The sequence below is a fragment of the Marmota monax genome, unplaced genomic scaffold, assembly GCF_021218885.2.
Source record: "Marmota monax isolate L192 unplaced genomic scaffold, Marmota_monax_Labrador192_F-V1.1 WCK01_AAM20220418_F8-fsc00145, whole genome shotgun sequence".
In the NCBI taxonomy this organism is placed as follows: domain Eukaryota; kingdom Metazoa; phylum Chordata; class Mammalia; order Rodentia; family Sciuridae; genus Marmota; species Marmota monax.
Window position 1 is genome coordinate 3554660 of NW_026695201.1, and position 15108 is coordinate 3569767.

The 15108-nt window shown below is 41.8% G+C and overlaps 2 protein-coding genes and 1 long non-coding RNA gene across 4 annotated transcripts in view; 1 reads left to right on the plus strand and 2 right to left on the minus strand.

Annotated features, from left to right (window-relative positions):
* The window catches only part of LOC124082619 (uncharacterized), a 37969-nt gene that overhangs the window by 10261 nt on the left and 12600 nt on the right, over nucleotides 1-15108 (plus strand). The window lies entirely within an intron of this gene.
* Nucleotides 1585-8197, minus strand: Pex19 (peroxisomal biogenesis factor 19). Its single transcript, XM_046429088.2, has 8 exons — nucleotides 8088-8197; nucleotides 6575-6684; nucleotides 5984-6149; nucleotides 5470-5555; nucleotides 5098-5259; nucleotides 3906-4082; nucleotides 3630-3674; nucleotides 1585-3476 (listed from the first exon to the last, which is right to left on the minus strand). Exons 1-8 carry the CDS (start codon nucleotides 8155-8157, stop codon nucleotides 3393-3395), a joined length of 900 nt encoding a protein of 299 aa, XP_046285044.1. The 5' UTR covers nucleotides 8158-8197; the 3' UTR covers nucleotides 1585-3392.
* The window catches only part of Copa (COPI coat complex subunit alpha), a 45238-nt gene continuing 41581 nt past the window's right edge, over nucleotides 11452-15108 (minus strand). For both annotated transcript variants that reach the window (XM_046429079.2, XM_046429078.2), the window contains exons 28-33: nucleotides 14827-14963; nucleotides 14364-14550; nucleotides 14167-14277; nucleotides 13699-13860; nucleotides 12335-12529; nucleotides 11452-12091 (exon numbers count right to left, since the gene is read on the minus strand). In XM_046429079.2, the coding sequence (XP_046285035.1) occupies nucleotides 12032-12091; nucleotides 12335-12529; nucleotides 13699-13860; nucleotides 14167-14277; nucleotides 14364-14550; nucleotides 14827-14963 (852 nt within the window). In that variant the 3' untranslated portion in view covers nucleotides 11452-12031. The remainder of the gene's footprint in view (nucleotides 12092-12334; nucleotides 12530-13698; nucleotides 13861-14166; nucleotides 14278-14363; nucleotides 14551-14826; nucleotides 14964-15108) is intronic.

A 15108-nucleotide genomic window follows, 5' to 3' on the forward strand; every position in this document is an offset into this window, starting at 1 on the left:
AAATTCACCCACCTTGCTTCTAAAATTAAATGTTGCCAACTATCCTTTGCTATGTCAAGATGGTATCCTGGAGGTGGGGGGTTGTGGCTCAGTGGTAGAGTGCTTGCCTAGCACATGCTAGGCATTGGGTTCGATCCTCAGCACCATATAAAAATAAATAAATAAAATAAAGGTATTGTGTTCATCTACAACTAAAAAAATTTTAAATCCTATCATCCCATCATGACAAAGAAAAACAGTTCTATAACAATTTACAATAGCCACTTCTAAAGTTCTCAAGTTGCTGGTAACCCTTCCTCAGTGCCTTTCCTATTCTTATTGTCTTTATTTAAAAAAAAAAAAAAAAAGCCCCAGGCCTTTCTGAGGGATATGGTCAGCTGGTTAGGTTTTTCATTGTTGTACAACATGCCCACTTCCTTAAATCCTTCTAGTCTTTTTTAATGTGGACCACTGTTTTCTCCAAGCTCCCAAAAGCCATCTCAACAGTATAACTACTTCATGAGCCTTTAAAAGGATGTCACAGGAACATATCCTTAATATTACAAATTCTGTATGGATTTGATTCTTAATTCATGAAGCCATCCATACAATCACGAGTTTATTATCTAAGATATAGAATTTTGGAACAAAGAAGCATCTTCTATAAAATTTGAGAGCAGCATACATATTTCATCAAACCTAAGCTTTGCAATAGTTATTTTTAAGCAGAAGAAAAGGCAGGCTAGAAAAATGTGAGATGTTCTTCCAGTGATATATTCTTGCTGTAGAACAAGTTCTCTAAGGGCAACTCTCACATGGGAGCGAACTCCACAAGCATAGAAATGTATGTTTGACTAGAATCTATAAAAAGACTAAAAAGGGCCCAGAGCAATGCTTCTCAAAGGTGGTTTGAAGACTTGTGTTGGTCTGTGAAGAGGCTCCAACCTCCAATTTGTGGCATGAGGAATTAGAAACTGAGAGTGTTAAGAAACTTTTAAATATTTTACATGGTTGTGATATCCAAGAACATAACCAATGGATTCAATCTGTTGAACAGGGTCTCGACAGTTTGGATGTTGTCAAACTTGCATAGTGGTGCATGCCTCTAATCCCAATGGCTCAGGAGACTGAGGCAGGAGGATCTCAAGTTCAAAGCTAGCCTCAACAACTCAGCCAGGCCCTGGGCAAAGGACTGGGGAAGTGGCTCAGTTGTTAAGTACCTCTGGCTTCAATCCCCTGTATTAAAACAAAAACAAAATCTTACAAGGTGTGTTCAATGCAGGGTAAAGTCCATACCTGTCAGTTTTGATATATGAAGAATTAGATGTATAAAAACAAAAAAACCTGGTTCTACACCATACATGGTTAAGAAAGACTACCATAGGGTACCCAGCTCTATCCCTCCACAAGTCCTAGAATAATTCAAATAGTACTTTGAATAAGAGAGTAATCAGAAGTCAATTTGCTCATGTTCAATCAAAATAAATGAAAATGAAAACAAGTGTCTTGGAAACAGAGCTAAAGTAGACTAGGGCATCTTTTAAATCCATGGATTAAAAGCCTTGGTCAGGCTACCAGAAAAGAAAACTGGCAGGACAGTATATACACAGTTCAAAGAGCAGAGCCCTTTTATTCATCCTTCCTGTTCTCTATTCTTTCCCAGTTTTGGGCTGGAACTTTAAGGAGAGAATTTTGGCATTCAGGCCACATAACCGTCATCACAAGTCCCCTTGTACTTTTTCTACATGTCACAAAGTAGAAGTCTCACATTCAGACCTGGGTTCTTCCAAGCTCTGATTAGGTATGGTACTGGACTTTTCCAAATAGCCTAAGGCCTCAAGAACATTTCCTTCCTTTCCAAGGCCAGAGAATGTATGGGACTTTTAAATAGTGAAAAATTTTAAACCAGGGGAAAGTGACATGTCAGTAGCTCAAAGTGACTCAGATGATGAATGTGAATTTGTTCTGGCAAGAATTATTTTCCAGTGAACAAGGACAGCCAGCTAGGCTGACCAGGGTATCCACCAAACATATGGCAGCCAAGATCCCTAGATCCACTGAGAAGGGCAATGTCAGCTCAAAGATAAATAACTGAGAAAACATGTTAACAATATATTACTAACAGTAATCATAGTATGAAAATGAAAAGTAAAAATATAATACCAATTGCAACGCTTTTCAAATTGAAATACCCAAGAGAAAAATGAGGAAAGAGAACTATTCTCCTTTGCCAACTGAGGTGCAGACTGAGCTGGGATTGAGGGCGGTGGTGAAGGCTAGCATGATGTTACAGAAAACTAATCACATTCCCTACACTGCAGCTTATAGAAGCTAAGGAAGCAGAAAAAGACCTGGATGAAAAACAGGCCACACTCCTCACTCAGAATATTTATTAGACACTGCCCCATGAGGTTGCAGGAAAAGGACTTAGGCTGCACCCCTTCTCCTTTCCTAAGCACCTTCGTGAACCAAGGATTCTAAAGGAATCAGATGATTCAAATAAGCCAGAATATATCTGGGTAGAATAGCCATTCATTTGCCACACCTGACATTACTACTATGTGTTTGCCAGAGAGGGAAGGAATCAGTCAAAGTGGTGGATGAACCAAATGAGGGGGAATGGGAAGGGCCCTTCTTTATCTTAGTGTGGGCTAAGAAGGGTTGGAATGAAGGGTATTTTAAAAAGGAGATAAGAGGACAGGCAGGAGGCAATGTTAAGTCAGGGGCTGGGTTCATCCGGATCATACAGCATTGTAGAAAGAACCAGGATAGCAACTGAAGTTCTCAGGCTGGAACAGGAAGTTGAGGACTCAGCACCTAGAGGGAGGAAAAGGTTTCTCTTCCAACCCTACTGTAATAGATACTAAGGCCCTTTCCCTTCAGAGAATTCAGAATGGTCTGTCTAAAGGCAAGAGAGCAAGGGACAGATCTACATTTCCGGCTGAGGCTAAGTTTCTCCCCATTCCCAAAGTCCCTGTCCAAGAGAAGTGTAGAAATAGAGTCCCAGGACTCTGCCCTTACTCCCCAGATCCAAGAGAGGGAGTAGAGACAAGGCACGAAGACCCTGGAAGTAAAAGTGAACATCAATGTGGACATGTATAACGCTATTTTGGGAGAGGGAAGAAGGTGCTTCCCCCAAAGGGGTACCTTCCTTCACCTGGCTTGTAGGTGGGTCTTTGCTAGCAGCAGAAACCATGAGCAGGGCTCACAGAAATGGCCTGTGAAACAGATCCTACTCTTAGAAAGTCAGAGGAAAAGCCTCAGCCAGTATGGCACAATCTTGAATGGGACTATGGAGGGCTGTGGGCAAACCGCTCCTGCAGATGACACTCCTGTCTCTCTCGGTTCCCACTGGTTCTGTTGACTCCAGATGTTTCTCATGGCTGGGACTCAGGGAAGAAAACATGTTTGTCTCACATGATCAGACACTGTTCACCACTGGCACCTGGTGGGCCTGAGAGATTGAGGGCATCCAAGTCAAAGTTGAGGCCAGGAGGCTGGAGAAGAGATGAAGGAAATCAGATAATTGCTCACTTTTCAGGCTGGAGTTTCTGAAGGTCCATCTCCAGCAGCCGTAATTATTACTTTAGGTAGAATCACCAGAGTTGTTGAAATGGGGGCTCAGATTAAAATCTAGAAGATATACTCACCATCTCCCCAGCCAGTTCTTTTGGAGGATGACCCAAATCCTGTAGCTAGAAAATAGAAAATATAAGATTAAAAAAAAATCCCAGAAAATAACAGAGGAGCTTGACAAGGAATCTGGTTAGTAATCTCTCTGATTTCTTCTGACCATGCAATATGGACTCTCTTGTGCTTCCTCCTCCACCCAGGTTTGGTAGTATAGTATATCCTTCCTAGGTAACTTCTTCACTAAACACCCAAGCAGACAGTATCAGTGAGCAGATGGCAAGAGAAAGCCTTACCTGCTGCATAAGATCTAGCACCGTCTCAAAACGGGCCTTTTGAGTGGCCTCACTGTCTGTAGGTGTCTCTGCCTCAAATTGTTCACATATTTTTCCCATGACACTGTGCTGCTCCTGATATTTTTCAAACTGCTCAGGAGGCAGAGATTCCCGGTGACTCTGCAACCACTCTGGATACTAAGGAAAGAGAATGGATAGGGAAGAATTAAATGCACAATGGGTGGGGAAGGGGAATGAGAATACTTAAAATGTGAAGGAAAGGAGAAAGAAAAACTAAATAAACAAGTTCATCATGAGAAATAGCACTGACTCCAATCAGATCATCTGGCTGTACTAGCATTTATTATCATAGATGTTAGCAAACTATTTCTGTAAAGGGCTAGGTAATAAATATTTAGGTCTAGAGGGTCCTATATGGTCTCTATTGTATATTCTTTATTGTTGTTTTAACAACCTTTAAGGGCTGGGGATATAGCTCAGTTGGTAGAGTGTTTGCCTCACTTGCACAAGGTCCCCAGCACCACAAAAAAACAAAAACAAAAACTTTAAAAGTGTAAAAACCGGGGCTGCGATTGTGGCTCTGAGGTAGAGCGCTTGCCTAGCATGTGTGAGGCACTGGGTTCGATCCTTGGCACCACATAAATCTAAAATAAAGCATTGTGTCCACCTATAACTAAAAAATAAATATTAAAAAAAAAGTGTAAAAGCCATTCTTAGCTTGACTATTGGACTTAGGCCAAACAAACCCTTGTCTCTTGACTGATATACTATTCATTTCATATTTAGCCACATGTTGCTCATGTCATCTCTCTGGTAAAATTATAAGCTTTTTGATGGAAGGGATCATCATTTGAACTTTTTAAATTGCTCATAATAGAAAGCCAGTGAATACTTGTTGGATAAATGAAGTCAGAAATATAAGAAGGGTTTGATCAGACAATCCCAAAGTCTTGAAGCGTTTATGGAAAACGATAGCTGAAGGATTTCTCCTTCCACCACAGAGATTCTCAGTGTAGTGGGTTTATTGCTCAGAGATATGACACCCCCCAACTCTTCCCACCACCACAAAATAAGCAAAGAATGAACAAAACGGACTTGTACACTCATTATTGTCACTGCAGGTTTGGAGCAAAGCAACCCATATGAGTTGATAAGATGGAGAGTGAGAAGAAAAGGATCAAGTGGCACAAACCTTTTCTGTGATCTCCTTCAGTGACGGGTACAACACATCCTTGGATAGTAGGTTTTGCATAATACTCTGCATGATGGGGAGGATGTTCCCTTCCCCATCCCCTTCATCCATGCCCAGACCCTCCATGGCCTTGGTCAGCTCCTCTTCCGACATGCCCGAGTTCTATTCAGGATGAGAGAGAAGTGAACAGGTATACTGCCTTTCTGGGATGCTACCACTCTTTCAGGTGGGAAAGAACAATCTAAACTTGCCTGTAACAAAATAGTGAGGCAAGGATAGAGTTGGAAGATATCCAGGAGCATGTCTTTACAGACTGTTAGTGAAGGGTTTGAAAGTGGGCCCCTTGTGATCTCCTACCCATTCCCCACTAACCTGAAGATCAGTGGCATTTTTGGCTAGGCCACTTAATGTCTCCTTTAGACAAGAAGTAAATTCTTGTTGGGAGGTTGCATCACTGCCTAGAAGAGATCAAAACAACCAGGATCATTTAGGATTTTAATTGACTGCTTGACTATATTACTTTGTTTCCAGCTTGGATATGAAGCATGTAAATAACTATTGCTTCAAATCTCTGAATACTCTATTATCTTCATAGCCATTTCTTAAATCTACATGGATTGTATATCAGTTTGTTCTCCACAGTAACATCTACAATAACACTGCATCCTTTACAATGGTCAGTTTTGGATAATATTTTTTATTATTTTATAACATCTCATTCCTTTCCTTAAACTTGGTTCTCATTTTTCCTCCTGATGCCTCGCTCCATCCTATGGCTGTAACATTATGATTGATTCAATTTTACTGAGAATCCTGGTGTTCTCAAGCAATAAAGACTTACTAGGTCTGTCTAGATATTTCCCTTTGTCTTAGCTCTCCTCCTTACCCACTCTTCCAGCAGCCTCTGAGAGCTTTTGGAACTGCTCCACCAGGTGGGGCTCTTCCTCAGCCAACTCCTTCATTGCCTTCTCGAACTCTGCAGTGGCTTGGGAAGCCAGCTCGCTGTCGAATAGTTCCTGGAAAAACTTCTCTTGGGAGGCGAAGAGGGCATCCTGCAGGGGAGGGTAGTCAAAATGCATCCTTTATGGCATGCACTACCGGCACTCTACTGATAGGAGACAAGTAGTAGCTCCAGGAAATGTAGGACCTCCCTCCTACCAACCTCCACTGGACATTCTATCTACCTCTCCTCATTAGGACAGCAAGAAAGGCTTCTGGCCATTGAGGGAAAGGTATAAAGTGGTATCAATCAAATCCAACCACTTAAACCCACTCTTTTCTCAAGGAACATCCTTGAGATACTTCCACTCAACCTTGGGTCCCTGTCTTACAAGGACTAAGGCCTGCAAGAGCACTCAGCAGTGTGAGGCCAAAGCACCCTTCCACCCTCCCCTCTGGCCCACAGGGGCCTGCCCCACCTCTGCTCAGAGCTGCATGCCCATCCCCTCCCTCTCCCTTAAGGGGGTGGAATTTATACTTTGGCAGTGTCTCCTGGCGATCTCTTCTGGGGCCCTGAAGCATCGGGGGCCGTGGTGGTAGGAGGGGGTGCTGGGGAGGGTTTGGCTTTATCGAAATCATCAAGAGCACCTTCAGAGACAAGAGACATGGCGTGTGTGTTGGGGATGGATGAAGATGCAAGGCTGGGTGTTTTATGGGCAAAGCATTGGGAAAATGATCTTCCAAAGTGTGAACTTTCTTCAAGTTTTCTCCTTTTTTGGAGTCTCTCCTTCCTAGCCCACTGATCAATAAGCCTTCCAATTCTCTCAGTATTACCAAATTTATTGTAATCAAATGGAAAGAAATTCCTATGGTGGAACAAGTGTCCATCTCATAACTGGGAGGAGAAAGTTAAAAGAAGTTCTGCAGCAATACTTCCACTCTTACACACTAATAATTTTCTAGAAATTACATATAAATATCCAACAAAAGCAGAGGACACAAATGTCCTTATCCTCCTGAACTCACTTTGGAGCCTTAAAGTGGGAATAATCTTTGGCAAGACTGCACAAGATGTCCCACCCAGATTTCCATTGGTCCTGATGCTAGTACAAATTGAGGGACTCCATGCACTTTATGGGAGGGCATTAAACTCTCTCATGTTATTCTTCAATATAGTTCTCCCACAGCAAGCTCCTAGAGTTCCCTTTGGTCTCATCTCTCCAGATAACTCTGCCAATTCAGAGTCACTTGGCACTCCTCACTGTTTCTTTTCGTTTTTCTGCCTGTTCACATCTCTGTGACTGAGCAAGAGATTTAAAAAAATTCACCTCTGTCCTAAAGAGCCTGTGTTGCCACCACCACTCTGTTTGCCAGGCATAGGGAAAGGGCACTAGCCCCACTCTGGGCAGAAAACCAACAGAGGAGTGGAGGAAAAGCTAAGAAAGAAAAGAACATCCACTGTCTTTCAGGAGGATGAACAGTCCATCTTCATTTTCTCAAAATAATGGAAAAATACTTGAACAACTTCAAATACTTGAACAACTGCAAGATGAAAGAATTATGGGGGCTTGTAAAAAACAGGGGAAAGGACTGGGAGGGGAAAAAGATGTGTCTTATGTTAAGACGAGGCACAGAAGGACGCCCTATGGGCTTAAGAGTTAATGTATGTAAACCGTGAGTCTCCGGTTCGCTGCCCACCGAGGACCAAAAGCTGCTACTGGCCTAGGGGAGCTAGCTACACTTCAAGAATTTACTAACCTGATGCAAGGGGGTTTGAAGGGGGCTCGCAAATACGGTCTTACAGGGCACCGTTTCTCCCGGCAGGGAGATCAATGATCTGGGCAGCTGAGGGGCCCAGGGTGAACTCCCCAGCTCCCACGGCGGAGGAGGGACAGGGTGACCCAGAGATGTTCTTTGGGGTCGCAGCCAGACCTTCGCCCCCGCCAATCACTTAAGATACTTTCCTGCTCCACCCCAAATATCTCAGGGTCACTCTCCTGAATGGGTCCTCAAAACTACCTCCTTGGACCTTTCCCATCACAGGCTCTTACTTTCCAGAAGCTCCTCCAATTCCCGGTCCGCTTCGGCCCCAACACCACAGTCTTCCGGAGCGGCAGCCATCTTTCTGCCTCTGACTTGCCGTAGGAGGCTGGACTCCGGCAGCTATAGCGTGCCCGCCCCCTAGCTCCCGCCCACTCTGCCTCATACAGCCAATGGGATCATTGGTGTTTGGGGGAACCGCCATTTTTAAAGGGACGGGAAGAGGTGTGATTTTGTTTTTGGTTTGTCTGTTTCGCCTGGAGAACTTTCTGGCTTGTACTCTTTTCACTTAACTTCTCACTTTACCTAGAAAAGCTCTTTCATTATTCCTTCCTGAGCTTTGGATAGCCCACATTGAGACAAATTGCCTACAAAATCCCAGATCTATGCATATATAACTGAGAAGGTAATGATGGTGCATATCATACTATTTTCCATCCCTCCCCACCCCGATTTTATTTTAGGTGCCAGGGATTAAACCCAGGGCCTTGAAGAAGGTGCCAAGCAAGCCCTTTACCACTGGGCTACGCCCCAGCCACTCCCCCCTTTAGTTGATGTTGGGGATTAAACCCAGGAATGCTTTAACACTGAGCAACATTCCCTGTACTTTTAATTTTTAATTTGTTAGGTTTTTTTTTTAATATTTACTTTTTAGTTGTACATGAACACAATAGCTTTCTTTTATTTATTTTTATGTAACGCTGAAAATCGAACCCAGGGCTTCACACGTGCTAGTTGAGCGCTCTACCCCTGAGCCACAACCCCAGCCCATAATTGTTAGTTTTTTTGTTTACTTATTTTGAGACAGGGTCTTGCTAACTTCTTTAGGGCCTCACAAAATTGCTGAGGCCGAACTCGAACTTGGATTCTCTTGTCTCAGCCTCCCGAGTCGCTGGGATTATAAGTGTGCAATATCAGTTCGGCCATATCCTCTCATCCCACTTATTTTCTTCAATATTTCATTCAAATGTTGTCTTGGACTTTGAACAGGGCATGGTGGTGCACCCCTGTAATCCCAGCGACTCTGGAAGCTGAGACGAAAGAATCACAAATTCCAATTTAGCGAGACCCCGTCTCAAAACAAACAAATAAAAAACAGTCCACCGCGGTGGTGCATGCCTGTTAATCCCAGCAACTGGCTGGGAGGCTGAGGCCAGAGGATCACAAATTAAAAGCCAGCCTCAACAGTTTAGGGACGCCCTAAGCAATTTAGTGAGACCTTGTCTCAAAGTAAAAAATAAAAGCTGAATAAAATTGCAACCTCTGTCCCTCCCAACTCACATTTTCCATCTTCACTTCTTTTTCTAATACTGAACACTATCTGACACACCATAGATTTATTTACCTTGTTTATTGTTCTCCTTCTCTGCCTCCCAGTCCCCAGCGGAATTTTAAACATGGCCAAATAAAGGATTTTAGCTGTTACCTTAGTTGCTGTATCTCCATCTCCTAGGCTAGGGCTTTAAAGTTGGTAGGCACTCATTGGTCACTCTTTTCTCACAGGCTCCTGTCAGGCACATTTCTCTGCTGAATCTCTCTCATTTCCTTATCAGAACTGTTAAACTATAGGTCATAAGGCCAGGAGCTTAGAACTCAAGGTAAGAAAAAGTGAATCTGGAACCTTGGACTGAGCAAAGGGCAATTGGAAATATACTAGTATGATTCTTTCTTTGCACTATTTTTTAAAATTGATTCTGCTTTTTCTGTTTACTATTGATATTCCTAACATCTCGTCTCAGTATTCACCTTCTGGCTGCTTTTCTGGGTTTTTGTTTTTGGTGTATTGGGGATTGAACATAGAGGCACGTACACTGAGCTACATCTCCAACCCTTTTTATTTCTGAGACATATTCAAAACTGTTTATATATACACAAAAAGTTTCTGAACACATCCCAGTTTCTCACAAGTTTGAAGCCAGCCTCAACAATTTATTTGACCTTGTCTCAAATAAATAAAAAAGGAACAGTGATGTATGTTAGTAGTAAAATACCTATGGGTTAAACCCTTAGTGTTTTTTAAATAATTTATTTTTTGATTATAGGTGGACACAGTATATTTTTATGTGGTGCTGAGGATCAAACCCAGTACCTCATGCATGGCACTCTACCTCTGAGCCACAACCCCAGCCCCAAATACTTAAGTGTTTTTTTTTTAAAAAAGCTTGGGGGCACTAGGGCTGTGGCTCAGCAGTAGAGTGCTCACCTAGCATGTGCAAGGCCCTGGGTTCAATCCTCAGCACTACATAAAAATAAAAAAAGCTTCTGAAAGGACATAAACAGCTAATAACAGTGGTTACCTGAGGCTGGAGTTGTAGCTTAGTGGTGGAGCACTTGTATCGCATGTGTGAGGCACTGGGTTCAATCCTAAGTACCACATAAAAATAAATAAAATAAAGATATTGTTTCTTTTTTATTTTATATTTTTTTAATATTTTGTGGTTACCTGTTTGGGGAAAGGTGTTAGGACCTGGGTGGCACAGGGAAAGCATATGAGTAATACTTGTCCCAGGATACATTGACATTTTTAACTATATGAATATATTGTTTTTACTAAAAGCATGAATTTCAAATGCAAAAAAAAATATATATATATATATATATTTTAAAGGCCTGGTACATCATTCTATCTAATTTCTACAAGCAAAACATTATACTGCCAATGTAATCATTGTAATATACAGTGTACTACATATTAATTAATCATAAGTGTATATTGCAGGAAAATATTTAGAATGGTGCTAAGATATGTAGTGGGTACCCAACAAATATTGGCTATAATTAGCAGTAGATGGAAGATGACAGATGAAATAGGGGCTAGGCCCAGTGTGTAATTCCAGTGACTCAGGAGGCTGACACAGGAGGATCCCAAGTTCAATTTAGCAAGATACTGTGTCAAAATAAAAAATAAAAAGGTCTGGGAATATGGTTAAGTGATTAACCATATTAAAGTGGTTAAGTGATCCTGGGTTCAACTTCTGATATCAAAAAACAAAATAAGGAATAGGAAGTTACTTGCTTTCTACTACTGTCGCAGCAATTTAGATCTATGCCTCACACATACCCTATGAAAAATGTTTTCCCATAACAGTGGTATTTATTACTTTGGTAATTAAAAAAAATATATTAGAAGAAAATACATCTGCTTTGATAGCTGGGTGTGGTGGTGCATGTGTGAAATCCCAGTGACTAGGAAGACTGAGGCAAGATGATCACAAATTTGAATTCAGCCTCAGCAATTTAGCAAGACCTGTCTCAAAATGGAAAAGAAAAAGGGCTGGAATGTAGCTCAGTGGTAAAAGTTCTCAGAGTTTGGTGGGACAGCTACAGAATATGAACAGGAGCACGAAAATGTTCAAGAAATAAATGGCAATCCAAGAAGCTATTGTAGAAATTTATTTAGTGTGAGAAAACAAAAAAATGAATACAATGGTTGTAAAGGACAAATCAATGGAAAGTGGTGTGCATTTTTGAAAGCCAAATGATTTCTTCTTAGACTTCACGTTTCTGAGCACAGAGGATGCCTGCCTAGGAATATAATGCCCAAGGAAAATGGGGAAATATCTAACAGTTTGGTGTGGCTGAGTAAAACTGGTATCATATTCATTACATCTTGCTGCTTTATAGCAGAAAGGAAAAAAAGGTGGTGGGGAGGAGAGGAATAAATATTAAAAGAATTTACTAAACAAATATCCGCCACAGGTTTTCATTTGTTCTTTAAAAGATCTAAGCTGGAAAGGCAAGGCCAATTGTAATGACAACTATGACCACCTTGAGGAAAGGAGAGGTCCTCATGAACAATGAAGTCAAGTTTTGATATTCTTTGATAGAAGAAGAGAAAAGGAGATATCAATAATCTGAAGGGTGGCTGTAGGAGTAGGGTACAGAGACTTCAAAGACTAATTCTTTGAAGGAAGAATATGTTATTGACTCCTCTGCTTCCCACACAAATGGGGCCTTAGCGAAACTGAAGAGGACTGATCCTTATACCAATCACATCTTTGCCAATCTCTGTCACCTGTAAATGAGGAAACAGAAGACCAAGTTAGAGATCTGTGAGGACTTATTCCCTATACTCCTCAATAAACACAGTAGATGGGTGTTTGTTTCTGAGAGATGGAGCAGTGGGGAGAAACTTTAGTTTTCTCTAGTAGCATTGCTTCAAGGAGCTGAGGCAAATACAGAGGAGAAAAGAACCTCCATGTTTCTCTTTCCCCTCCCCCCCTCAATATCCTAGATGCATATTTGAGGCAGCACTTACTGTAGTAACCCTGCATATTTGACCCTTGAACTCAGGGGAATAGCAGGCCCCACTGAGTGGACACTTCTCCACTGGCTTTCCACGGTAAATGGGTCGGTAAGATGCGGCACAAATGTCAAAGGGATTGTGCATGTCATAATTGAGCTGGTAGGCATCTGTGGGGTTCTTTTCACAGGCAGACAGGATTTTTCGGGTCTAGGAGAGTTCAGAAGGATTATTTTATTTAAGAGCACAGAAAACAGCACATAATAAATCAAATGATATTATCATGATTTTGTACAACTAACAGTACTACATGAATACAGGTCCCATCCTCTGTATAGGATGTATATAAAGAGTTAACAATCACATCATGTTTGATCAAGATTTCCTCTTCTCTGGGGATGGGGTTGTGGCTCAGCAGTAGAGTGCTTGCCTAGCAAGTGAGAGGTGCTGGGTTTGATCCTTAGCACATTTAAAAAAAAAAAAAAAAAAGATTTCTTCTCAATACCAAAGTGTCCCATGGATCTAAACCCAAAATCTTCCACCAAGTCTGGGGATTATCGGGGTTAGGCCTTAGAAAGGAATTAAAACTGGCTTTCATTTCCCAAGAAGAATTCTTTTTGGAGGGTACAAATAATAAAATGCGTATGTGAAGAACTAGTGGTTGAGATGGGACACCTGGAGCTTAAGACTGGGGTTGAGGGCAGTGCAGCTATTCTAAGTTACAGGTCACTCTCAAACCAGTGCCAAGTCTGAATAAATTATGTGTTCTTTTTTTTTTTTTAAAAAAAAAAAAAAAAAAATATATATATATATATATATATATTTTTTTTTTTTAGTTTTAGGTAGATACAATATCTTTATTTCACATTTATGTGGTGCTGAGGATCAAACCCAGTGCCTCAAACACACTAGATGAGCACTCTACCACTGAGCCACAACCCCAGCCTGGCCGCAAATTATTATTTCAATTTCCATGAACAACAACAAAAAAAAGCACCAGTCAGTAAGAATAAACAAAGAATGATATAGTCTATTGGCTCCCCTCACCCCCACTATTTTTTTTTGTATCAAAGATTCAACTCAGGGGCACTTAACCACTGAGTCATATCCCCAGCACTTTTTATTTTTTCTTTTGAGACAGGGTCTCATTAAGTAGCTTAGGGCTTCACTAAGCTGCTGAAGCTGGTTTTGAACTTGTGATCCTCCTGCCTCAGCCTCCTGAGTTGTTGGAATTACAGGCATGTGCCACTGTACCTGGCCTGTTGGCCCTTTTTAATTGAATGTTGTTAAATATTCTATTTCAGAGGCAAGGGCCTTCTGTTTTCTCCATATAAGAGCAGATCTGCCTCCCTGTGATTACTGAAGGAATTCCCATCTACCTGTTGAGCCACCTCAGGCTTGGGCCCAAGTTCTAGGAGACGGCGAGCAAAAGTGGCGGCAGTTTTGAAGTTCTTGAGCTTGAAGAAAAGGTTGAGGGCTGTACGCAGCACTAGGATCATATGTACAGGCTGCAGGTTTGAGTGGGTGAAATAGGCTGCCATCTGGTGGACAGAAAGAGGAAAGATGGCTACAGTTGGGGTAGGTCATTTATAAAGTGATATGCAGGCATAAAAAACCCCACAAGCTAACAGAATTGGCTATAAAACAAAGAGGCCTTTTCTCTACTAGAAATGGAAGACTTCTGAGATGAGAAAGTACAGTGGAGAAATGGAGACTATTCCCAAAAAATGGACCCCAATAACTCTTCCTCCCCAGAGCCAGATCTGCCTTTGGAACAGAAGAATTTAGCCTAATGGAGGGTGAAGGGGAGGATTTCCCTGCAAAAAACAGAGTTCTACAGATCTCACCTCACAGATGCGTTTCTGCTGGTCTAGACTTTCTTTGGGCAGCTTTTTCCTTTCTATCTCCATGGACAAGCCCACGATGTACTCACGACAAATGGTGATGAGCTGCTGGGCCTGGTGAGGTTGCAGAAGAAGGTCATGATACAGAAACAAGAATATGGCAGTGCCTAAGTCTGGGACAAGGGGTTAGACGCTCCTACCTCTGCAATTTCTTGTTTATTGTCCACAACAAGAAGTGGCACACTGAGAAGGATGGAACGGAATTTTTCCACAGCCTCCTCAAACTTGCCAACTGTGGTGAGCTGGTAGCACAGCTGCAAACGTTGGATGAGGTCATTAAGCTTTAGGCCTACAGCTGGCACACCATTCTTCAGCCCGGCATCCTTCCTGGAAAGGGAAAAGTAGGGGGAAAAAACGGAGAGTCAGCAGCCAACTAGGATTCAACTTCTTTTTCTGGCAAACAATCACAGCTACCCTACTGTGAAAGTAGCTAGGGAACTGGATGGCAGCAGATGTAAATCTAACTCCTCAGAGTAAAAAGCCAAAGATCTTTTCCTACTACAAAACCCTAGTTCTGGGACAATTCTGACTATGTCACTGAGGCTACAATCTGAAACCTCTACCCCAGCTTGGAAGTTAGAAACAAGGAGCAGGAAGCCTTACCAATTGCGATTAGGGTAGCCATACATGGAGGGCAAGCAGGGCAGAGCCTGATAGGTGGTACGACCTCGGGCATAGGTCTGTAGGAATAGTTGCTTGTAGGGACCAAATTGAATTACTCCTACCTGGTCATGAAGGAGCTAGAACACAGAGAAAGGGAAAGAATCACAATTTAAGGCCTTACCCTTAAAAACTAATTGACCTTGGGCAAGGTAATTAACTATTTATGCATTACAATTCTTAATACACCATTATATCATAATTTATCTATCTCTGATTATATAT

Excerpts from the sequence above, each read along its gene's own strand:
- Pex19 (XM_046429088.2), bottom strand. The coding sequence starts at position 8,157 with ATGGCTGCCGCTCCGGAAGACTGTGGTGTTGGGGCCGAAGCGGACCGG. Across the intron at positions 6,685-8,087 it reads ATTGGAGGAGCTTCTGGAAA|GTGCTCTTGATGATTTCGAT; the intron begins GTAAGAGCCTGT and ends TTGTCTCTGAAG. Across the intron at positions 5,260-5,469 it reads AAAATGCCACTGATCTTCAG|AACTCGGGCATGTCGGAAGA; the intron begins GTTAGTGGGGAA and ends CATCCTGAATAG.